Source organism: Taeniopygia guttata, chromosome 2 (genome assembly GCF_048771995.1).
Source record: "Taeniopygia guttata chromosome 2, bTaeGut7.mat, whole genome shotgun sequence".
NCBI lineage: Eukaryota > Metazoa > Chordata > Aves > Passeriformes > Estrildidae > Taeniopygia > Taeniopygia guttata.
This window is the reverse complement of record NC_133026.1, coordinates 42,716,109-42,736,716: the sequence shown is the minus strand read 5'-3', so window position 1 is coordinate 42,736,716 and position 20,608 is coordinate 42,716,109. Positions and strand designations below refer to the sequence as shown.

The window sequence follows — 20,608 nt, the reverse complement described above, 5'->3', positions numbered from 1 at the left end:
TGTGCTTCTCTGCTGGTTAAAGATTCCATGGTTTTTGTTTTTTGGAACCAAAGTAGAAGGCCACCAACCTCTGTGCTTTTTCTCACATGTGTCACATGTGGGAAATGGATTTGTAATTCAAACATAATTCTCCTCCCCTCAAATGTCTCACTTCTTCGCTTCAGCTGGACTGCTCTTCCTCTCATGCCTACTTTCTGAAGGGAACATGACCCAGAATTGGGAAATAAGCACTGGGACTGGATCTACAGAGCACAGGTGCTTTCTTTGCACAAATATCTGTAAGCACCACTTGGCTAAAAGGAATTAGAACATTAATTTACAGGGAATGAGGTTTCCCTCTTTCTGTGCAGCCTCACAAACCAGGCTGCATTATATGGCAGTTCACAGAACAATTAATGCAATTTAGGATCTTTTTTAGACTAAGAACTTGCTGAGATGGGAGCAAATGGCTGAAGGGAAGAGGCTGGATGACATGCTCTGCTGAGCGGTATGTGAAGAGTGATGCGAAACTGTTCGAACTCGGTAGTCAGCAGAACAAGACAGAGAAGGGTCTTGCACTCATATCAGAAAAATAATGTGAATTGTCTACATTTTTGTGAGGGCTTAACAGAAAAAGGAGAAATTAAAAGAAAAACAAAAAAGAGAGACATTTAATAAAGGTATAATAAAGTGCAATTAACTCCATGTTGTGTGTAGAGCAATTTCCTCCAACGCATCCTCCACGCAAATGAGGCACAGCAGGAAGCAAGGCCAGTGGAGGAAGCAGTGCTTTTTACAGAGCATTTACCTGTAGAACTTTGTAGTTAACAGAACTTATATTTTTTAAATGATAAATAAGAATAAGGGTGACTAAATCCTGATAGTTTCAGCCCAAATTTGGATTCTGCTGTTCTAAGTACTACATAAACATACAGGAAATCAAACTTGCCCTCAAATATCTGCAGTCTAAAGACAATAAGCTAGAGAAGGAAGGAAATGTTTAACACATACAGATAACCTACAGATAACACATAACAAGTGTTAGTTACATGGTAGCTTGCATCACTGAAGGGAGAAAGCCAGACAAGTCAACTTACTTAAAGTTAGGAGGATAATAAAGAAGGACATTGTGGAAAATGGGGGAAAGGGCCAGATAGGAGATGCCTTGTTGATGGGCTTGATTTCCTGGTTCAGAAATCACCCTGAGCCAAGCAGGCGCAGAGGTCTGCCTTGTGCAGTCTGCTGGCTGCAACCATGTACCCTGTGCAATGTGGGACTCTGCAGAGGAATCTCCCAAAAAGTGCAGCACTGCTCCCTTCCCAAGCATGCACAGCCAGTGCTCCTCAGGATCTACACACTGCACAGGCCTGATCATCCAGAGACTGCATCACTTAGTAGAATATCTGTCTCACGACTGTCTCTGAGAGAAGAAGACCCAGGCACTGACCCAGGCTGCCAAAGCACTGCTCTGTAGAAACATTTGCTCCCCTTACCATTTACTGTTATTCGCATTTTCCAGTGAAATTTCTCAGGAGCCAAGAAATCCCAAGTGGCATCTTAAGGCTATCAGGATGAGTATACTCCATAATACAAGGGAATACCCATGGAGACCTTTCTGTCTTTCTCCCTGCCTGCACAACTATTCTCCTTTTTAATGAAAACAAGGACTTCAAGAGAGAGAAGGGGAAATGGTGCACAAACAAGCCTATCCCAACATTCAGCCATTTGGAGGCCATGCTGCAGGTCCAAGTTCCACAGTTTATCTGAGAAAGCGGTATCCCAGCAATGCACAAGGTTTAAATGCATGTATACACTCTTTTTAGGCTTTCAGAACTTTGCTGGTGCATCAAGCTTTAAAAAAAAATGTTTTAATTCCTCAATCTAAATGCTTATTAAATTTCTTTGGGTTCATATATGAAATGGATAATTCTGTATTTCTACCTTCTCTCAGAACGATAAGCAAATGAGTATCTATGCTGTTAACTGCCCTATTGATTTTATGATTCACAGTGTAATCAATTTGCCTGTCTCTCCCCAGTCTTCTGCCTCAGGGCAAGGAGAGCTGTACTAATGGTATGGGACAGTGGGGCTGTCTGTGTTTCCTGCTGTTACAAATACTGCTGATCTGTGAACACACACTTTTTTTTTTGGCCTCCTTCCTCTCTAATGGCACATTCACCTTAGGAGGTCAGCAAGTAGGTAAGTCCCAGATTCCCATAACAATTAGTATCCTACTCATGTCTACACCCAGCAAACTAATTGAGCCCACTCACAGCTTACCAAGATTGTCAATTTGCATCCCTTACCACCATTACTAAGGCTTTATCTTTTACTCTTTGGTCATATCAGCACTGTGTTGATGTTGATATTCCTATATTTGTGGATCTTATCAGCTTGTGACTCACTGGCTAACTCTTTGCTAACACAAATACGTGGTTTAGGAGAGATTTGCTTCAGTTGAACCAGTGTCCACTTTTTCTTTCTGCCTGAAGCTCACTATCCTCCAGTCCAGCCTATACTCTTCGCATTCCACTAGCAAATAATGCAACCCGTGGGTGTTTTTTCATCCTTCTTTCAAATGCTGCATTGTCTTGGCTAACAATGTTTGCCAAAGTCTCTAAATCAGCATATTTTGAGTTCTGGCATGTCTTTCTGCACTTCTTCTAATTTTTCGATTTCCTTTTCTAGTACCTCCACAGTACTGGACAGTTGCCCAACCTTCTTAAATTTTCTAAACCAGCCTGGGGGGTTCCCTCTACCTTGCAAATTATAATTGATCAATATAATTGGTCAGTTTTCTGTTGTCTAGTAAATAATGTTCTCTGACCCCACTCAGTGCATGGCAATTCATCACGGACCATGTTAACTCCCTTGATGGAAAAAGCTGGTGTCTCAGTTTGCATTTTCAGTTTGTATTCACATACTAAAAACAGAACAAGAGAATGCACTCTTTACCTCTTCTCTTTACTTGGTCACAATTCAAAAGTCTGAGACATATCAACTGATTCAGAATGGGAGGAAAGAAAAAGTCTTATGACTGTCTTCATCTTTTGCTGGTACCCACTGTCTGCATAAAAGGCTTTTTCAGTTGGCCTCTGCTTTTGCAAAGCCACGTCAGCTGTGGTGCCATTTTTAGCTGTGACATTTTCCCCACTCCGAATATTTTCTTAGTCCATTATACCCCATGTACCATCTGCCATACAAGAGTCTCACAGTGCCAAGAAGCCTGGTCACAGTCTGCTTTATTCAGTGGACGAGCCCTAATTGCTTAGCCTGGCACAATATGAGCTAGCTCCACACAGCACAGCACCCCATTCCAACTGCTCATGCCACGGCTTCTCCGGGGTACAACAATCCAGCCCAGCTCCGCAGACAGCTGTGACCACCGATTCGTTCCGACACGGAGCGGCCGTGCTTCCATCCACCTGCTGTGAGGACAGGAGGGAGCAGCCGTGCTGCAGGCCTCCAGATGCCCTTTGTTCCCAGTGTCACGCTGAGAACACGGCAGACAGGGACACTGTGAGACTGGAAGCCGAGGAGGGCACTGCACATCCCGGATGCAAATTGTCTGAGTGATTCTGCTGTCCTGCCTGGTGCTAAAGAGTGCTGGAGGGGTGGGGAACAGGAAGGCTGGGGTTGTAGTGTTGTCTCTAGCTTTGTATTGGATGAAGCCTCAGTATGTGAGCCAGGATCATCTAACCTGTTGAACAAAGGGCAGATGCCAGTTTTAGTATCTCCCTTGCAGGCTGTACAGTTGTTGGCTCTGAAAACCTTGGTGCCAGCATTGTAGAGGGCAAACATTCAGTCTCATCCTTCTCCCCTGTGAGCTGGCCACAGCTCCTCGAATCCACAGGCAGTGACACAGACCAACCTGCCAAGAGAAACACCACAGGGTAACACTCAAAACTCTTGCTCCACCTCTGTTTCAGTGTGTAGTGAAAAAATATGCCAAGGCTGAACACAATCCTGATGTAACTAGGGAAAGCTCACAGTCCCACAACAGTGACACCCTGTGTTAACCAAGGAGGGAAGATTCTTGTCCTGCCCAAATACACCAGTACACTCTGAGCTGCTGCTTTCTCTGGGTCTGCTGCTCTCTCAACCTGTATTCAGACAAAGGAATGTTTGATAAGACAATGACACATTTTCTTTTCAATCGCTGGGTATTTAGAGAAGAAGAGGTAGGCCAGGTGATACTTCTATATGGTAGAAATCAGGACAAGTTTGGTAGAAAGGGAAGGAAGAAGAATATAATGTACCAGGAGCCCAGTACCACAGTATTAATACTCACTTGTTAACCCCTACTGTAGTTCCCAAAGTAACCTTTCCTTGAAATGTCTCAAGGCCCAGATCTGTGGTATGGTGTGGTCCCTCCATCAAAGTCAGTAGAAACTCTCTTTACTGCACAACGCAGCATTTTGTAAGATCAGGCCCTTGATAACAAGTAAGATGGCTCTAAGCAAGAGAGCCCACCAGATGCATTTGTAGACAGGCATATTGCCTGTCCTCTCTCAGTCCTGGAGAGGGGCCAGGAAAGAACTGTGCCTGAAGAGGCTGCCTGTGGGAAGCAGGTCCTTTGTAGCACTCCTCCTGGGCTGAACATACCTGCTAGTGTCACTCACCGCTGCCTTGGGAAGGAGGAAAAAGCAGCACTCACTCTGTTTCTGCCTATCATCCAGCTACTGGGGAGGAGCCATTTGGATACAACCTCTGCACTTCACTTGCTGATAGGTTTCATTCATAGAAGCCTTCCCATGAAGTCACTTATTTTGGGGTTGGCAGATCCCACTCACTTGTACAAAAGGTAAGGAGAAGCCAGCTCTAAATAAAGAGAAGGGAAGATGTAAGAAAGTCAAGGAGAGGAGCTATGTTCTTACAAATCCGTTTCTGCACTGGCAGCTAATTAGCATTTACACTACTTCAAATATTTAATATCCAAAAGAATTACTGTTCTTGAAATGAAGAATTGAAGAAGAATTACTGTTCATAAAATGCAGTTGAGGCAATTTTACATGTAGCTTATTAGCAGTAATGGATTATACTGAGCACACCATGCTTAAAGTGAGATATAAAGCCAGCAATATGTAAATGTAATTTTATTCTATTCTTCTTCTTTTCCTTGAAATGAGAAGGGCTTGCCAGAGACAAAATGGGGATTACTAAAGTAGGAGAAACTGTAAAATGGCAGACTAAACTGCAGCTGACTTCACACAGTAATTAATGAGATACTGCTTCTCTGGTCATGTGCATCCTATGCATCTCTGCTTGAATGGCTGCTCAACTGGAGAGTAGCTCATCTGTAAAACAAAAGAAGTGGGAAAAACGGGAACAGTTAATATAAACAGAGATTTGTCTAATATTTTTGTGGAATTAAAGAGATATTGTATTAAGGCACACCCTTTTGAAATTTGTATAAAGCACTGCAGTTTCTAAGGTATCAATACAGTGAGACACAAATGAAAAAGAAACAAACAGCAAGTTGTCAATGCAACAAAATTTTTGCTTCATGGCTAGAAACAATTAGAATCCCAGCTGCCATTAACAATAATAGTATTTCATCATACCCTCCCTCGCATTGTGCTAAGAACATTCCCTCTAAATAACAAGTATCTCTGAGATGTAACTATATTTTCTTTGAAAAAAAAAAAAAAGTTTCCCTTTCTTTGATATCCAAGTGCTATTTAAATACAAAAAAAAGAGGACTTGACTGAATGTAAGAAAACACTCTTAGTTGTCTGGTCTATAGTTAATAATTTCCAACTCTTCCTACCACCATGTTAAAGATTTAGATAATTCAGTGCTGGGACTTAAGGACGGTAGCACTGGTTAGTGGCTAGTGCCACCTTGTGAACAAAATCCTGAACATCCTTTCTTCACCATTTTACCAAACTACTTATGCAGCAAAGAAGAATAAAAAAATAAAATCCAACTTTTACACAAGTAACTTCATGATAAGAAGTTTATCCCATATTTAGGGATAAAACATGAGACTAAAACTCCAACCAGGCCAGACAAGAGCTTGACAAAAGAGAGACAGTCTAGAAAGAAGATAAATATTTTACACATAGGTGATGGTAAAAGAAGCTATTCCTTTTTCACTGCATTTCAAACAACACAAACACAGGGATAACCAGCCCTCCAACTCCCTTACGGACGCCAGAAGAGTGGGATTTGCAGTGTCCCGACTAGGAACAGATAGGAAAGACAGGAGAGATCAGGTGAAGAGCAGCACTGACAATTTTGTAACATATTAACACAAGGTCTGTGCCTGGCACTATTCAATTGTAATTGAAATTGTGCCACTAAAACTAAAACTGTGTTAATTAAGGCACTTTAACACATTTTTCTCTTCCTCGCCCACCTCTCCTACACCACCACTCCATCCCACGGACTTTGACTACCTACTTCATCAGGTTTTTTTCATCAGGTGTGTCTATATCAGTGGTTCCTCTTTTCCCAACACCAAGGCCCAGCAAGGAGGGGGATGCATTAATCTCCCATCCTGAAGTGCAAACCTAGAGGTACAATCAGTTCTCAAGGAAGTCACATGAATTTCCCCCTCAGCTTTGACAGAAGGAGATGTTTACCATACCCATTTCTAATTTGGGAAAGTACTTCCAGTTTTCTCCTTTTACCCAATCCTTTGCTTTTCAAGGTTGCATTGTGGTTAACTCTTCAATCTCCTACACTTTAAAGACTTGATGTTTATAGCAGTAGGAAAATATGAATTAGAACTCACACCAAATGTACCTCCTGGTTTCTTATGAACCAGTTCTTGTGGGCAGACTTCAACTTACCAGGTGTCTGTTGGAAAGACAACACAGCAGATAGGAAGCAGTGTAGAAGGTACATGGAGTGTGTGGAAGGTAACTTCTGGACACTGGGAGCCAGCTAGGGAAGGCACTGGACCTGTTTGTGAACAGAGAAGGAGGGATGGGTGATATGATGGTTGGAGTCCATCTTAGGTACAGTGATCACCAAAAAAAAAAAAAAAAAAAAAAAAAAAAAGTTTTCTATTGTCAGAGAAGGATGGGGATCAGCAGAACGACTAACAGGCAGACTGTGGCCTGTTTAGGAGCCTGTTGATATAGTCCCTTGGGAAGCAGTCGTGAAGGGCAAAGGAGTCCAAGAAGGCTGGACATGCTTCAAGAAGGAAATTGTAAAATTGCAGGTGCAGACTATCCCCTCATGCCTTAAGAAAAGCTGGAGTGGAAGAAGAGAAGCCTGGCTGAACAGAGAGCTTTGGCTGGATCACAAGGGATAAAAAGAGGAGAGTTTATGAGTTTATGAGCTTTGGAAGAAGGGGCAAGATTCTCAGGCAGACTACAAGGATATCTTGAAGTTATACAGGGAGAAAATCAGAAGGGTCAAAGCCCAAGGAGAATTTATTTTGGACACTACTGTAAAAGACAATCAAAATGTTCCTATAAACACATTAGCAACAAAAGGAGAGCTAAAGAGAATCTCCATTCTTTACAGGATGCAGGAGGAAACATAGTGACAAAGAATAAGGAAAAGGCTGACATACTTAATGCTGCCTTTGCTTCGGTCTTTAACATTAAGTTGGTCTCCAGGTACCCACTGAAGTGGAAGTCAGAGGCAGGGAGAAGAATGAAGATCCCATAATGCATGGGCAAAGTGTCTGTGACCCACTACACCTGTGGAGCCAACAGGACTAGGTATGTGATCATCCCCCTGTACTTGGCACTGGTGAAGCCACATCTTAAAACCTGTGCTCAGTTTTGGGCCCCTGAGAAAGACACTGAAGTGCTGGAGCATGTCCAAAGAAGGGCAGCAAAGCTGGTGGAGGGTCTGGAGCACAAGTTTTATGAGAAGCAGCTGGGGGAGCTGGGGGTATGTAGCCTGGAGAAAAGGAGGTTCAGGGGACACCTTATCACTCTCTACCACTACCTGAAAGGAGATTATAGGCAAGTGGGGATCAGTCCCTTCTCCCAAGTAAAAAGTGATAGTACAAGAGGAATTGGCCTCAAGTTGCACCAGTGGATGTTTGGATATGAGGAAAAAATGTCTTCACCAGAAGGGTTGTCAAGCACTAGAGCAGGCTGTTACGGAAAATAGTGGATTCACCACGCCTAGCAGTATTTTGGAGACTTGTAGAAATGGCACTTAAGTATGTGGTTTAGTGGTGGGCTTGGCAGAGCTGGGTTAACAGTTGGACTGAATGATCTTAAGAGATTTTTTCAACCTAAAAAAATTTATGATTCTTCAACTTTTCACTCCAATATCTTTCCCTTTTCCCTACAAGGCAGAATGTGAGAGTAAAGGCTTGAAGTCACCCAGGAAACCAACAGCAGGGCTGGGAATGGTACTCATCATTCAAATTGCAGTGCGAAATCATTCAGGAACCAAGTTTTCTGTCATCAGAGCCAGTATCTCTCATTAATACAGGATCTGCTCTGCGTCAAGATGGCTTGCTAGTTAGATACTGAACCAAGATATAGGAGATAATTTCTTCAGTTCCATTTTCACACTAACTTAAATTTGAAGTAGGGAAAATAATTAATCTCTGTGTCTTACTACAAGGGGGATGTCCTTTCTTCCTCTTCTTACCCATCTTGCATAACTGAATGGTTACAATCTTTAGGACAGGGATTGTCTCTTACTATCGGAGTCCACAGCATCTAGAAAAATGCTGTCCCAATCAAGGGTTCCCAGACACCACCACAACAAGCATGTAGTGAACATTTTTAAAGGTGTTTGTTCAATAGAATCCTTGTTGGAAGATGGCAGGTGTTAAACTTGGCATTTGGGCTCCATTCACCCTGGTTTCTTAGACTCTCCTTTTGTACTTTGCAATCTACAATTCCAGTAATTTATATTTCTTTCCATGTCCTGTAATATTTAAGACAGGCACCATAAAAATCAATAGCAATATAAAATTAGCTGTAGTTAGGACATATGATATGAAAGGCTCCAGGAATTGTCAAATCAAACCACAAAGGAAAATTTCTCATACTTTGCTTATATTTATGCCTCATACTTTACTCATATTTATGAATGTAATCAGCAGTAACATATTCACAACTCTCTACAAGGCTACATGAAACAGAAACCATATCATCACAGTAACAGAGAGTTATACTACTGCTACCTATGCTGCAAAACCATTTGAGTGCCACATGAGCAAAGTCTGGCATTGCACATCTTTATTTAAATATGACTAATGCCACTGTTGGAGCTACAGTTTTGGATGCATGTTGTTTGAACATGCCAGGCATATTCAAGCTCCTCTCTTGAAATTTTTGAAAAATGCTTTTTTAATTAATTTTTATTTTTAAAGACAAGGACATTAATTTTTGGAGGTTTTTTTTTTTCTTCACAGTACGGCATAGTGCTGTCTGGCACTGAATTTCCTGCCAAACAATAGGCTGACCTGGCACATGAACAAACTATGTTGCTGTTAGCATTAACAAAACAGTCTTGCTCCTTCATCAGTTCATTCACAGGTAACCCTTTTTTTTATTAATATATCTTAAGATCTGTTCTAGCTGCAAAATAATTTTATTACTAGGATCTACTATTGGTGATTGAATCAGGCAAAGATCTCCCATAAAGAAGTCTGTGAAAATGAAGTACAAACTGTGCATTATGAAATTGAGGTAAAAGCTCTCAGTTAGTTGCTAAGTGTACCCTCTCTTCAGTGGGCTTTTGAGAACACCACTGCCCTACTTTAGGAGGTGAATGTGGTTAATGCTGTAGGGTCTGTTTGTGGTATTTTCTCTTTCTTTAAGGTTTATGGGTTTTGGAACTTGGAAAGGAACCCTTATGCCTAGGGGCAGGTTAGTATTTTGTATAGAGGAAAATCTGTAAGAGGAAGATTTTTCACTATTTCTAACATACATTCTTGCCTCTGTATTAGCTTGATTGTTTCTGTTTACTTTGAGGTGGGTTCTTGTCTCTTTTGAGTTTCATTTCTAATAGGCTTTTTCTTGGCCATTGTTTCCCAGCCAAGTACAGGTCAAGACTACACAGAGGACTGCTGATCCTTAATTTATTAGCTGCTTTCAAAAGCAAAACCAAAACCTGAAACTGTTACTGGAAGCTGATCCAAAGCCAGCAAAAGTCCTTAGTGGTATACAAAGAGGGAATCCTGCTGTATCAGGTAGCAAGCCCGAACATCTGCATATTCAACTTTCAGTGACTCAGATTCATTTGGTCAAGAGGTCACAAATGTGATGTTTCCTTAGGCCTAAAGGACTCAACCAAACACCCTCAAATTCTAAACTTGAGATCTGTGATTAGAGACTTCACCCAGATTGTCACAGCCAAGTTTATGAAGTTGTACAGAATTTCAGAACTATCTTTCTGAAGACAATGGTTTTAGGGCTTCTTCAAACTAGTTTCATGTTCCTGTGAAATTCAGTTTGCAAATAAAACAAATAGAACAGAACATTTCTTAGTTTTGTAATGAAAACAAGCCTCCTTTCCTCTTTCATCTTCTTCCATCCTGCTTTTGAACACTTTGGTTTTAGCAAAATAGCAATAGGTCTGTTACATTTTAATGAAAAAGGCTTTTATTAGATGATAATTCCAATAAAGTGTCTTATTTCACACAGAAGTTTGAAGCCAAAGTTGAGGAAAAAAATCCCAAAAAAGCATATGAATATCCTTAAATTTCAGATGCACAACAATTCCATATGTTTAAAGATATCATTATCCCATTGAACAGCAGCTTCTCTGCTATACCAAGTTTACAAAAGCAATCCAAGGGTCCAGAGAAATGGGCTGTGGAAAAATACTGAGTGGAGCCTAGACAGTAAGCAAGCTTATCTATTAGTAATTTCCCTACTTTCTGACTTTTCCCTGTAGCTACTCTCATTTATTTCCATTCTAACTTCTCTGGATGCATCAGAAACAAGAGCTGCAGTTGATTGGTGCCATCTAATGTAAGACAGCACAGCACCTCAAAGTGGGAACTGTGAAAAAGCACTGAAGTGACAGTGAAGTACAAAGCTTCTTACAAGTCAGAGGAGGAAAACAGCTGGATTTGTATTTTAGTCACACAGCTGCGTTTTTAAATATTATATATTTTTCAAGCATGCAAGTTACGCCTGTGTCCTTGGCAAAGATTTTCAAAAGCAATCTAATTTTCCAAGGATGAGACCTAAAATTTGCTTGGAAAGAGGGTAAATGGTGATAAACAGAATAATTTAAGTAGAAGTACACAAAATCACTATTAATTTGGAAGAATCGCGTAGTCTTTTTCTTGTGTCTTTGTCTTCCTTGATTTCACAGCACCCTGCTGCAAACACAATGAACAGTGCACATCAGCCCAGGAAGTGGGAATGAAAAAGGTTCCCTAATGGAACATCTTACCTGGCTAATAGCTTCTATCTTTGCAAGCAATGCCTCTGTGTGCCTCCCCACAGTGCTGGCTCACCATCTGCCTTTGCTCTAATAAATGAATTCACATTACAAACACAGAGCACAAACATACTCATATTCTGAGCCTACTGCCCCCAAGGGTCAGATGTTTTTGCAGTATGTATAACTAGCAAATGTTTGCTCCCAAATGTTTGAAATGGCTCACAATCTTTCCTAATAACAATCATAACCAGTGAAAAAATCATCACAGCTATATTATGGTACGGTAAAACTCTTTAAAAAATACTTATCTATTTTCACTAATTGTATCTCAGCAATATCTTTCCAATATACAATTCTGCTTCCCACAGAGTCTTGCATGTATTACTAATATCATTCACAATCAGATGCCACCTTCCTGCCTCCCTGGAACATCAGTCTCATTTTGGAACCTGCAGGCTTCCATTTCCAAAATTTCACATTTTAGATAAACAGCTTATTTAATTATATGTCATCCCTGATCTGTGAAATTCGGGATTTTTTTTCCCTAGAAATTAAAACATAATCTTACTATTTTTCCTTCACACACAAATGCTCAACATTGATATCCTCTCCAAATATATATCTATTTCAACTAACTCTTCCATAAAGCACTTCCTAATTTGTAATTTGTCTCTCTCAGTATATTCAGATGTATGAACTGTTCAACTGATCAAAAAAATTATAACAGGTGAGCATATAAATGACCTTTTTTGATTTCATATACCAGTTTTCTCCTAGGAGACCAAGGTTGTATGTTTTAGAGCTGACTGCTGCTGCTTACAGCTGCTGGAGTTTCAGGTCTGACTTTTATAGCACTTGGTTTCATAGAGTGATGTACAATCAACCATAGCTCTACTATTATATTAATTACTTAAATATTCTGCCTTTGGAATCCAAGGAGTCTTTAGGTACCTGAAAGATACACCTGAAATAGCTTTTTAGCTACCAAATGAACCACATAAAACCTGTTGTTATACTGTTACCTTAAAGTTCAAATGCTTTTTTCTCAGTAGTGCTTATTTCTAAGGAAAGAAAGCTCACCCATCCATAGAGTATAGACACAATACCTGTGTGGATTTCTCTCTTGTCGTAGCTTGTTATCAGACATCAGACTACATCAACCAAATTTGACAGAAGTTGTCCTTTCACAGAAAGGACACACAACATCAGATAACACAAGACTTCACACTTCTGTAAATTTGATGAAAATAGATGACAGTCAGACCTTACCCATGTCCTCATTGCTCATTAATATCATTCCTTAATACATGCAGTTCAATTCCAGGAGGAGACATCAGAGAATCCTACACTGAAAAGTGGGATTTTAGGATTCCCTAACTTCAAGAAAAACCTTAATCCAAGTTCATACTTTATTAAACATCAGAGAATGTAAGCTCAGGGCACCAAATCATTAAAAAAAAAAATTGGGTTTTCTCAGTCCCATTACTCCAACAATTATTTCCTTCCATCCTAAATATTGCTCAGAACAGGGTGTTGGCATTAAGGAACTTACTACTTATGCCTGCCAAGTGGAGCAGCTAGTTCATCTTAAGGGGAACAAAAACCAGATCTTCTAAAGACAATTGAGTCATCTCAGCAGCCTCCACTGACTGCAGAAAAATCAAAGAACAATCAGGACATCTATTACAATCATAGCATAGAGGCTTGCTTGTGCAAGGTAAGCATGACTCAGTGCATATATGCTTTTTTCAAGTAATTTTAACACCATTATCCCTGATTACTACATTTCCCCAAGGACAGTTCTACACAGAATGGTTTGGGTTGGAAAGGATCTTCAAGATCATCTAATTCCAATCCCCCTGCCATGGTTGATCAGAGCCCCATCCAGCCCGGCCTTGAACACTGCCAGGGATAGAGCATCCCCAGCTTCTCTGGGCAATCTGTTCCAGGGCTTCACCATCCTCATGGTAAAGAATTTCTTCCATACATCTAACCTAAATTTTCCCCTCTTTCAGTCTGAACCAGTAACTCCTTGTCCTATCACTGCAGTTTGTTCAAGGATACAAGGTACAGGTATTGTTGGCATGTGCTGCTGGTGAGCTTACTTGAGCTTGGGAAGGCTGAAGAGCTGGGGAGAGCGGATCCACTTTACTCAGCACTGCAGCAATCACATGCACCCCATCAGTTACTATGTCTCACATGATGAGGCAAAGATTTCTTAAAGCTGACTCAACTTCCTCAAACTTTACCACAGTTAGAAAAATTTGCCATGATTTAAAGTCCACAGAAGAAGAGTCATAGAAACTAAATTAACCTTTCTGACCGTTCATCTCAAAATAACATCTGCTTTACGAGAACTATTGCAGAAGATCTTTCTGGCAGGGGCATTCATGCATGCTACTTTATTTTGCAGGTCTGACTGGAAATGAGACTGGATGAGATGTAATAAAAAAGTTAGAAATACTGCTCTCCATTTAACATGCTGCTACAAAAAAAGTGTACACAGAAATACTGAAGCTATAGCCACACACAGAAACATGTATTATTGTTCTGGCAATAGTTCAGTGTAAAAAGGAACTAAGTGGTTGTCTGAATCTATTAGCTATGTTTATTGGGCTGATTCAGGTCTTCTGATTAACATTTTTGATTCTTGCCTACATCATATTTCCTTTTGGGGAATTAACAGTTCATTGCACTTGCCTTTGCATATGATGACAAGCACACAGCACCATGATAAGGCACCACGCAAGGCATTCCTTCAGTCTCATTTATGTGCTGAATTCTCCAAAAGGACCAAGCCTCCAGCCCTGAAAGGCACTTGGAGTTACAGGCTGCAAACACCACTAAATACCAACAGAGCTCAGATTACATGTAGTCATTGCAAAACTGCTATGCTAAAGATGAATATGTGCTGCTGAAAGCCACCAAATAATAACTCAGATTAGGATAGTGCTGTCATCGTTATATCTCTTTTTAGCAATAATTTTTCATTTACTGTAAGTCTTACTAGATATTTATTACTAGCATGGCAGAAAGAGCTAATGGGTTGCACAGCAGGGGCCAGCAATGCATAAACCTCTGGGATAATACTCTCCAGAAAAAAAAAGGAGATGACATGTAATAACCCTCCTCAAAGGGTCATTAGGAGAATTGTGAATTATTTAAGCATTTTTTTCTCTGAGGCCAAAGATTCGTGATCTGTTGCAAATTTATTTCTAACCATATCAACTGAATAAGACCTTTGGCAGCTCCAATTTGTTACAAAAAAATTTGACTGATTAACTTTGTAACTTTAAGCTTCAGGCTGGAAAATTATTACTTCTTTCATTTCATGCACAATACACCCGGTGTTAAGATCCTGGGAAAAAAAAGTCATTATTATATCCCATGTCATAAACAGAGGGAAAAAGTCACCTCTGGTCCAAATCAGATGTGTATAACTGGGTCATCTAACAACACACAAGTCCAGTGGAATGACAGCTTGCATCAAGCAATCACATACTCGTATATACAGCCAGAGATTAAATCCCTACTCCGAGCAGGGCCACCCTCAAAGTCACAGGATGCTCAAGGTATTGGCTGATCTTATTCCAAGTATTCCCAAGAATGAAGGCTCCACAACTTCTCTGGGCCCTGCCCCAGCATTTGATCTCCCCTTTAGTATTTCACTGGAATTTCCCCTGTTGCAAATTGTGTACATTACACAGGATTAGCACAAGCCATTGCACAAGTCACCGGATACTGGTGGGCTTCCTCTGCTGCACTGCAGCTGCTCAAAATGCAGGTTAAAGACCCAGGCATGATTTTGAAACTACATCATCCAAGAACACAGAAAAGGTCCTGCAGTGCAAAGTGCCACAGGGCAAAGAGCTACAAGGAAAGGATGAAGCTCCTTCAAGCAGTTACAGCTGCAGCAGCTTTTAGTGGCAGGAGGAGCAAAGACCAACATAACTTTCCTGGGAACGATGGAAAAGACTTAAGACCTCTGCCCAGGCAAGAAGCAGCTGACTACACTTCATATCAAAGAAAGTACTCCTGACTTGCTGATTTCAGTTTCAAACAGGAAACCAACTTGCAAAACTTCAAATATTTCTGCACATTAAATGAAGAAAATTTAAAATTAATTAGGGATAAATACAACCTGATCATCCTTCTTCAAGCATAAAATCAGATAAATTAGGATCTTACTCTGAATATAAACATTTGTTTACACATCTAAAGGCTGAGCATATTAAAAAGATACCACTATTAAAATATTAAGGCAGCTTACACTATACTGCTCACTGAGTCTGTTTCATTCCTGTATCTGAGAAAGTACACTCAGAAGTCACACAAGTACCGAAAGTAAATGAAATATTGTAACTTTAACAAGCCTCAAAAATCACAAGTGACAAGAAACACAGGATACTTGTTTAAAAATAGTTTTTAATAAAAATTTAAATTTATTTATATGCTTTACCTGATCCTCCACCAATGTTGCACAGGTTTTATTTTAGAAGCAGGAATACAGATGCTCAACAGGTTGCCTGCCTCACTAAACCATCTTAAAATTGAATTCGAAATAGCATTTATATTTTGTATCCTATGATGGAACCCAACAAGAGGTACTGGATGCCAGCATTTTTGGTTCACCAGAAAGATGAGCACACGGCTTATGTGCTAGCTTCCATTTCAAACAACCAATGCCATTGCTAATCAGAAAGAACTTATGTCTCACTGAAAGGCTTTTGAAATTTGCTTTGAAGAAAAACTCTTGGAACATGCAAGTCTTCTTTCCTATTCACAGTTTCTCGCTGCACATATTCATTGACCACTTGCTCATATCCCTCAGCCTTGAAAAGCTGAGATAAGAACTCTGAAAGAGAATTAAAAAAAAGATAAAATATTATGTTTAAGCTCTTTTTAAAACACCAGACACCATTTATATAAGCATATGTTCTTACGTGTTACACCATGAAAATCACACAGGCCTTCAGATTTCAAGCTGTTCTATGTGGGCAGACTGCTGAATAAAAATCAATAAAGATCTCCTTTGGAAACAGCAGCCTAAGCAAAACAGCTTTTAAAACTGGGGCTTAAGCTAGTTACTCAGTTGAATTTCCAAAAATTGCCACATCTCTTATTTTTATTAAGATTTTTCATTCTCATTGTGACTGACACCAGTGCATTTTCCCTTTGTGCAGCTGACCACTAGCTGAATACATCACTTACCACAAATATTTTAAAGGTAATCCAGCTGTGTAGATGCACCTCTGCTCAGGAAAGAGTAACACTCAATGTTACATGAAATTGCTCAACAGAAAAACTGACAAAATGGCAAAGAGGTACCAAGATTCCACTAAGTTGAACTGAAAGTATTTTCCTTAAACAAATTTTACTCAGAGCCTATCTCCCTTAAGGAAGGCAGAGCCACCTCACAAGCAGAGTGATCTGTGCAGCAGGAAGATCTGCTCATGCTATTGACTCGTCATGTTAATTAAAAACCATCATTTTTCCTTTCTTGCACCTCAGTTCAGCTACTCAGGCAGCAATTTCAGAGTAAATTTAACCTGTTCTAAACTTGTGTTACTTGATGGAAAACAAAGACATTCCGTTTTCACTGCTCAGGGGGATTAGCTCGATGAAACAGTGATCATGTGGGTACAGGAAGCACCACCAGGGATGGTGTGTTGAGGAAGATGAGACCACCCACTTTGGTGGCACTCCAGGATTATATCAACCCAAGCCCACCATGGCTGTAAACGTTGTGTGTTCATGTGAAATGGGGGATCCTCACCAGTGAAATACAAATAAACAGCACTCCATTGTGGATCTACTGAAATCTTATTGTAAGGAAGTTGCACATATTTCATAATTCAAGCCTACAACCATGCATTCCTCCACAAATTTAGTATTATTTCAAACAGTAGAAGAATGGACTTTTTTTTCCATGGAAGAAGTTCTGTGTTGCCATCTGAGGCCAGACATATTATAAATAAGTATAATTCAAATCACCCTATGCAGCAATAACTTGGTGTACCAATGTAGTACTAAAGAAATGAAAAAATAGCAAGGGTTGCAGTGCTGGAAATCATGGCAGTCATGTCTCCAGTAACAAAAGAATTCTCAAGTATTAAGCAATGTTTTTATGAAAATCTGAGAAATGAACAAGATCACAGTGATTAAAAATGGGAGTAGATGTGATCTGTGAGACAGCCATAGACCAGCCCAAGGAAAAACAATTGATGACGTGAGCAATATAAAATAAATTCTCTTTTTTCTCTTTCCTTCCTCTTCCTTATCCCTGCCTCAATTCTTCTCACAAGGGAAACATGCATATTAACAAGGAACTTCTTATTCAGAAATTATTCTAAAACACAGTAAAAATGAGATTTAAAATTCCACAGATAGGTCAGTCTCTTATTTGCTCCCTTTAGCATCCCTTCTCTTTGTAAGAGCTAATTGTTTAAACAGAACTAAAATTCACTCAATAAATAACAGTTCTAGAAATGCTTCAATGAAGCTGTAGCACAGCCTGCATTATCTTAGATTTCATCATTGTCCCATGAAGAATGGGGGGAGCTCAGACAAGATTAATAGTTTTTGTGTGTCAGAAGCAATTAATGTTATGGCATAAAATATGAATAACATTTACTTGGCTCCAAATCGGTCTATTCAGCAGCTGCATCTTGCTTTAGACTAAGAATAAAGAATCCCACAGAAATAAATTCACAGCTCTTGCTACACAATGCTCTACAAGTGATGGGAGAGTATAGTGAGTTTAGCATGAGGAACTGGGAGTTAGAAGGTATAGCCAAGCTATAATCCAAATTCATTGTGAGAGTCTAAGCAGGTTCCTTCATGTCTCTGAGCTTCAAATTCTCCACCAGTAAACTGCAATAACTACCTTTCTGCCTAAACCATTATGAGCACTGAACAAAAACTAAATACTGTATCACATGGAAATGATTTTTTCCATTGTCTTCACTAAAAAACAAACCCTAGAAGACAGAGTGACCACAGCTAGTCAGTGCTATCCCAGCAGGATTTGTGCACGAGCTTCTCAGTGCTGCAGTCGTGGTTCTGCTTCTAGAAGTCAATAGACCTCATCCTGCTCACCAGAAATAGCCCTGCACAAAGAATGATGCCAAAAGAACTGCTTGCTTGCTTCATGAAGATGATCAATTCTCTTACTGAACATAGGTCTTTTCCCCTTAGGTAACAAATCTGAATGAAATTCAGCAAATTCATAAACAGCTGCTCTTGGAGAATTACAGCATATACAAAGAGCTTATAAACAAGAAAGTACTCCACAAAGTTCTGCCAGTCTAAATAACTGCTTCTTCCCAAAAAGGATGCTAAATGAAATAAACCACAATTTAACAGTTTGTCCACACCAAATAAAACTTCCATGGGCATGTTGGCAGTTTTCTGGAAAAAGTTTGAACAGAAGATGCACAGAAAAGAAAGCACTCTACAACATGTCTTACCTTCAGTAAAAAAATACGATCTTGTCCCATCTTGTCTGACATAAAAGTTTTCCCCAAGTTTGCTGCCTGATTTAAACCTGAGCATTGCATGATCATACAGGCCATAGTCTCGGAACAGGACACACTTGCCTGGTTTTAATACCTGTCACATAATACACACATGCTTTAATAATCTAAACAGATTCAGTCATATATAGGTATACTTACTTGTGTACACATACAGACATAGGTAACTAACACAAAGTAGAGTAGCACAGTAAATACAACAGTGAGATAGATATCTATATCTATAGACAGATGTAGATAGATATAGATAAAATTCATTCCCCATGCAACAAAAAGGTTTTACAAAAACTGGATTGACTCTTAAAAATGCTTCCCCATGAATAAAAGACTACAACTACTTTTAGAATACCTATTTGGGTGCTGATCAGCTAAATTAGCAACACTCTTCAAACACAGAGGAAAGAAGAAAATACACAGCTTAACAACAATTCCCATCAGGGCATTTTTTTCTGCTGGCTAGTATCCTGTTAAGCACCTGATTTTGTTTAATGGTTAACAATAAACTTTAGAATATCATGACATTTTTTTTTTTTTCGCGGGAGAAAGAAAAATGTTGCAAAATAAATAAGAAACCATTTTAGGAAAGTGCATAATGAATTTTTAAATTGCTTTTCGGTAAAGAAAGCAAGATATAAAGAGTTTAAAATTTATAAATACATGGTCATTGCCCATGCTGATTCTAGATACCTAAATATTTATATGAGTTAAGAACCAATCCTGATACTGGAAAACAGCTGGAGATATACAAAAAAAAACCCTAATATTCCCTTTTCAAACTGCTGATAATAAGCCAAATAATATCAGAAAATACAAGACCCTTGATACACTGATATGCAAAAGTAAAAAAATATGTTGTTTTCTTCTGCAGTCAGTATATGACATCTCAAGAAAATTCAGAACAATAACAATTCGGGCTGTTTAACCCATCCTTTGGATGGGCCTATCCTAGTCTATCAAGTAACAAAGACAGCCTAGGGAGATGAGTCTCTCTAGATTATGTTGACTTCTGAAAACTCCACTTTTAAATCACCACGGGTCAAATATGTTTCATAATAACAGCAACATCCTAACCGCAGGTCACTGGATCTCTGGAAGTTAATTTTGGCTCACTATGATTCACACCTTATGAACACAGACAGCTCTGCAATATATAAACATTATTCATAGCATACAACCCAAGTCACAGCTTTAAAATCATACAGTCATAGAGTGGCCTGGGATAGAAGGGGCCTGAAAGATCACCTGGTTCCAGCTGCCCTGCCACGGGCAGGGACAACTTCCACCGGATCAGGCTGCTCAAAGTCCCGTCTTTCCTGGCCTTCAACATTTCCAAGACTAGGGCAACCACAGCTTCTCTGGGCAACCTATAACTGCACCTCCCTAAATAATTTCTTTCTACTATCTAATCTAAATCTACCCTCAGTTTGAATCCATTCCCCTTCCTTGCCACTACATGCTCTTTCTTGTAGAAATCTCTCTCCATCTTTCCTGTAAGTCCCTTTCAAGTGAAGGCCACATTTTAGATATCTTTTTGTTACACTGATGGCATGAATTAGGTCTCAATCCAAACAATCTCACAATACCAGGAGGAAAAAAAAGGTCATTGTAAAACATATTTTAGTCTTGCATTCTCAGTGCACTAACGAAATACACCCATGGAATATAATATGAAAAATGGCCATTGCAAGAGAGTAATTTTCTCAGGAATAAAATATACTTTTGAGCTAAAAAGAAGGGCAGTGCTTTAAAGGCTGTAAAATCAGCTG

At 39.6% G+C, this 20,608-nt stretch overlaps 1 protein-coding gene across 7 annotated transcripts in view; it reads right to left on the bottom strand.

Annotated features, from left to right (window-relative positions):
* Positions 1-2,922: 2,922 nt before the first annotated feature.
* The window catches only part of METTL6 (methyltransferase 6, tRNA N3-cytidine), a 22,445-nt gene continuing 4,759 nt past the window's right edge, over positions 2,923-20,608 (bottom strand). For 3 of the 7 annotated variants that reach the window (XR_012054602.1, XR_012054606.1, XR_012054607.1), the window contains exons 5-9: positions 18,777-18,918; positions 15,767-16,162; positions 11,317-14,114; positions 6,777-6,888; positions 2,923-5,276 (exon numbers count right to left, since the gene is read on the bottom strand). Coding sequence is in view for 1 of the 7 variants with exons in the window: in XM_072925781.1 (XP_072781882.1) it covers positions 16,014-16,162; positions 18,777-18,918 (291 nt within the window). In the remaining 6 variants the exon portion in view is untranslated. Of the gene's footprint in view, positions 5,277-6,776; positions 6,889-11,316; positions 14,115-15,712; positions 16,163-18,776; positions 18,919-20,608 lie in introns of those variants that run through there. The other 4 variants (XR_012054604.1, XR_012054605.1, XR_012054603.1 and 1 more) reach the window with 4 other exon arrangements.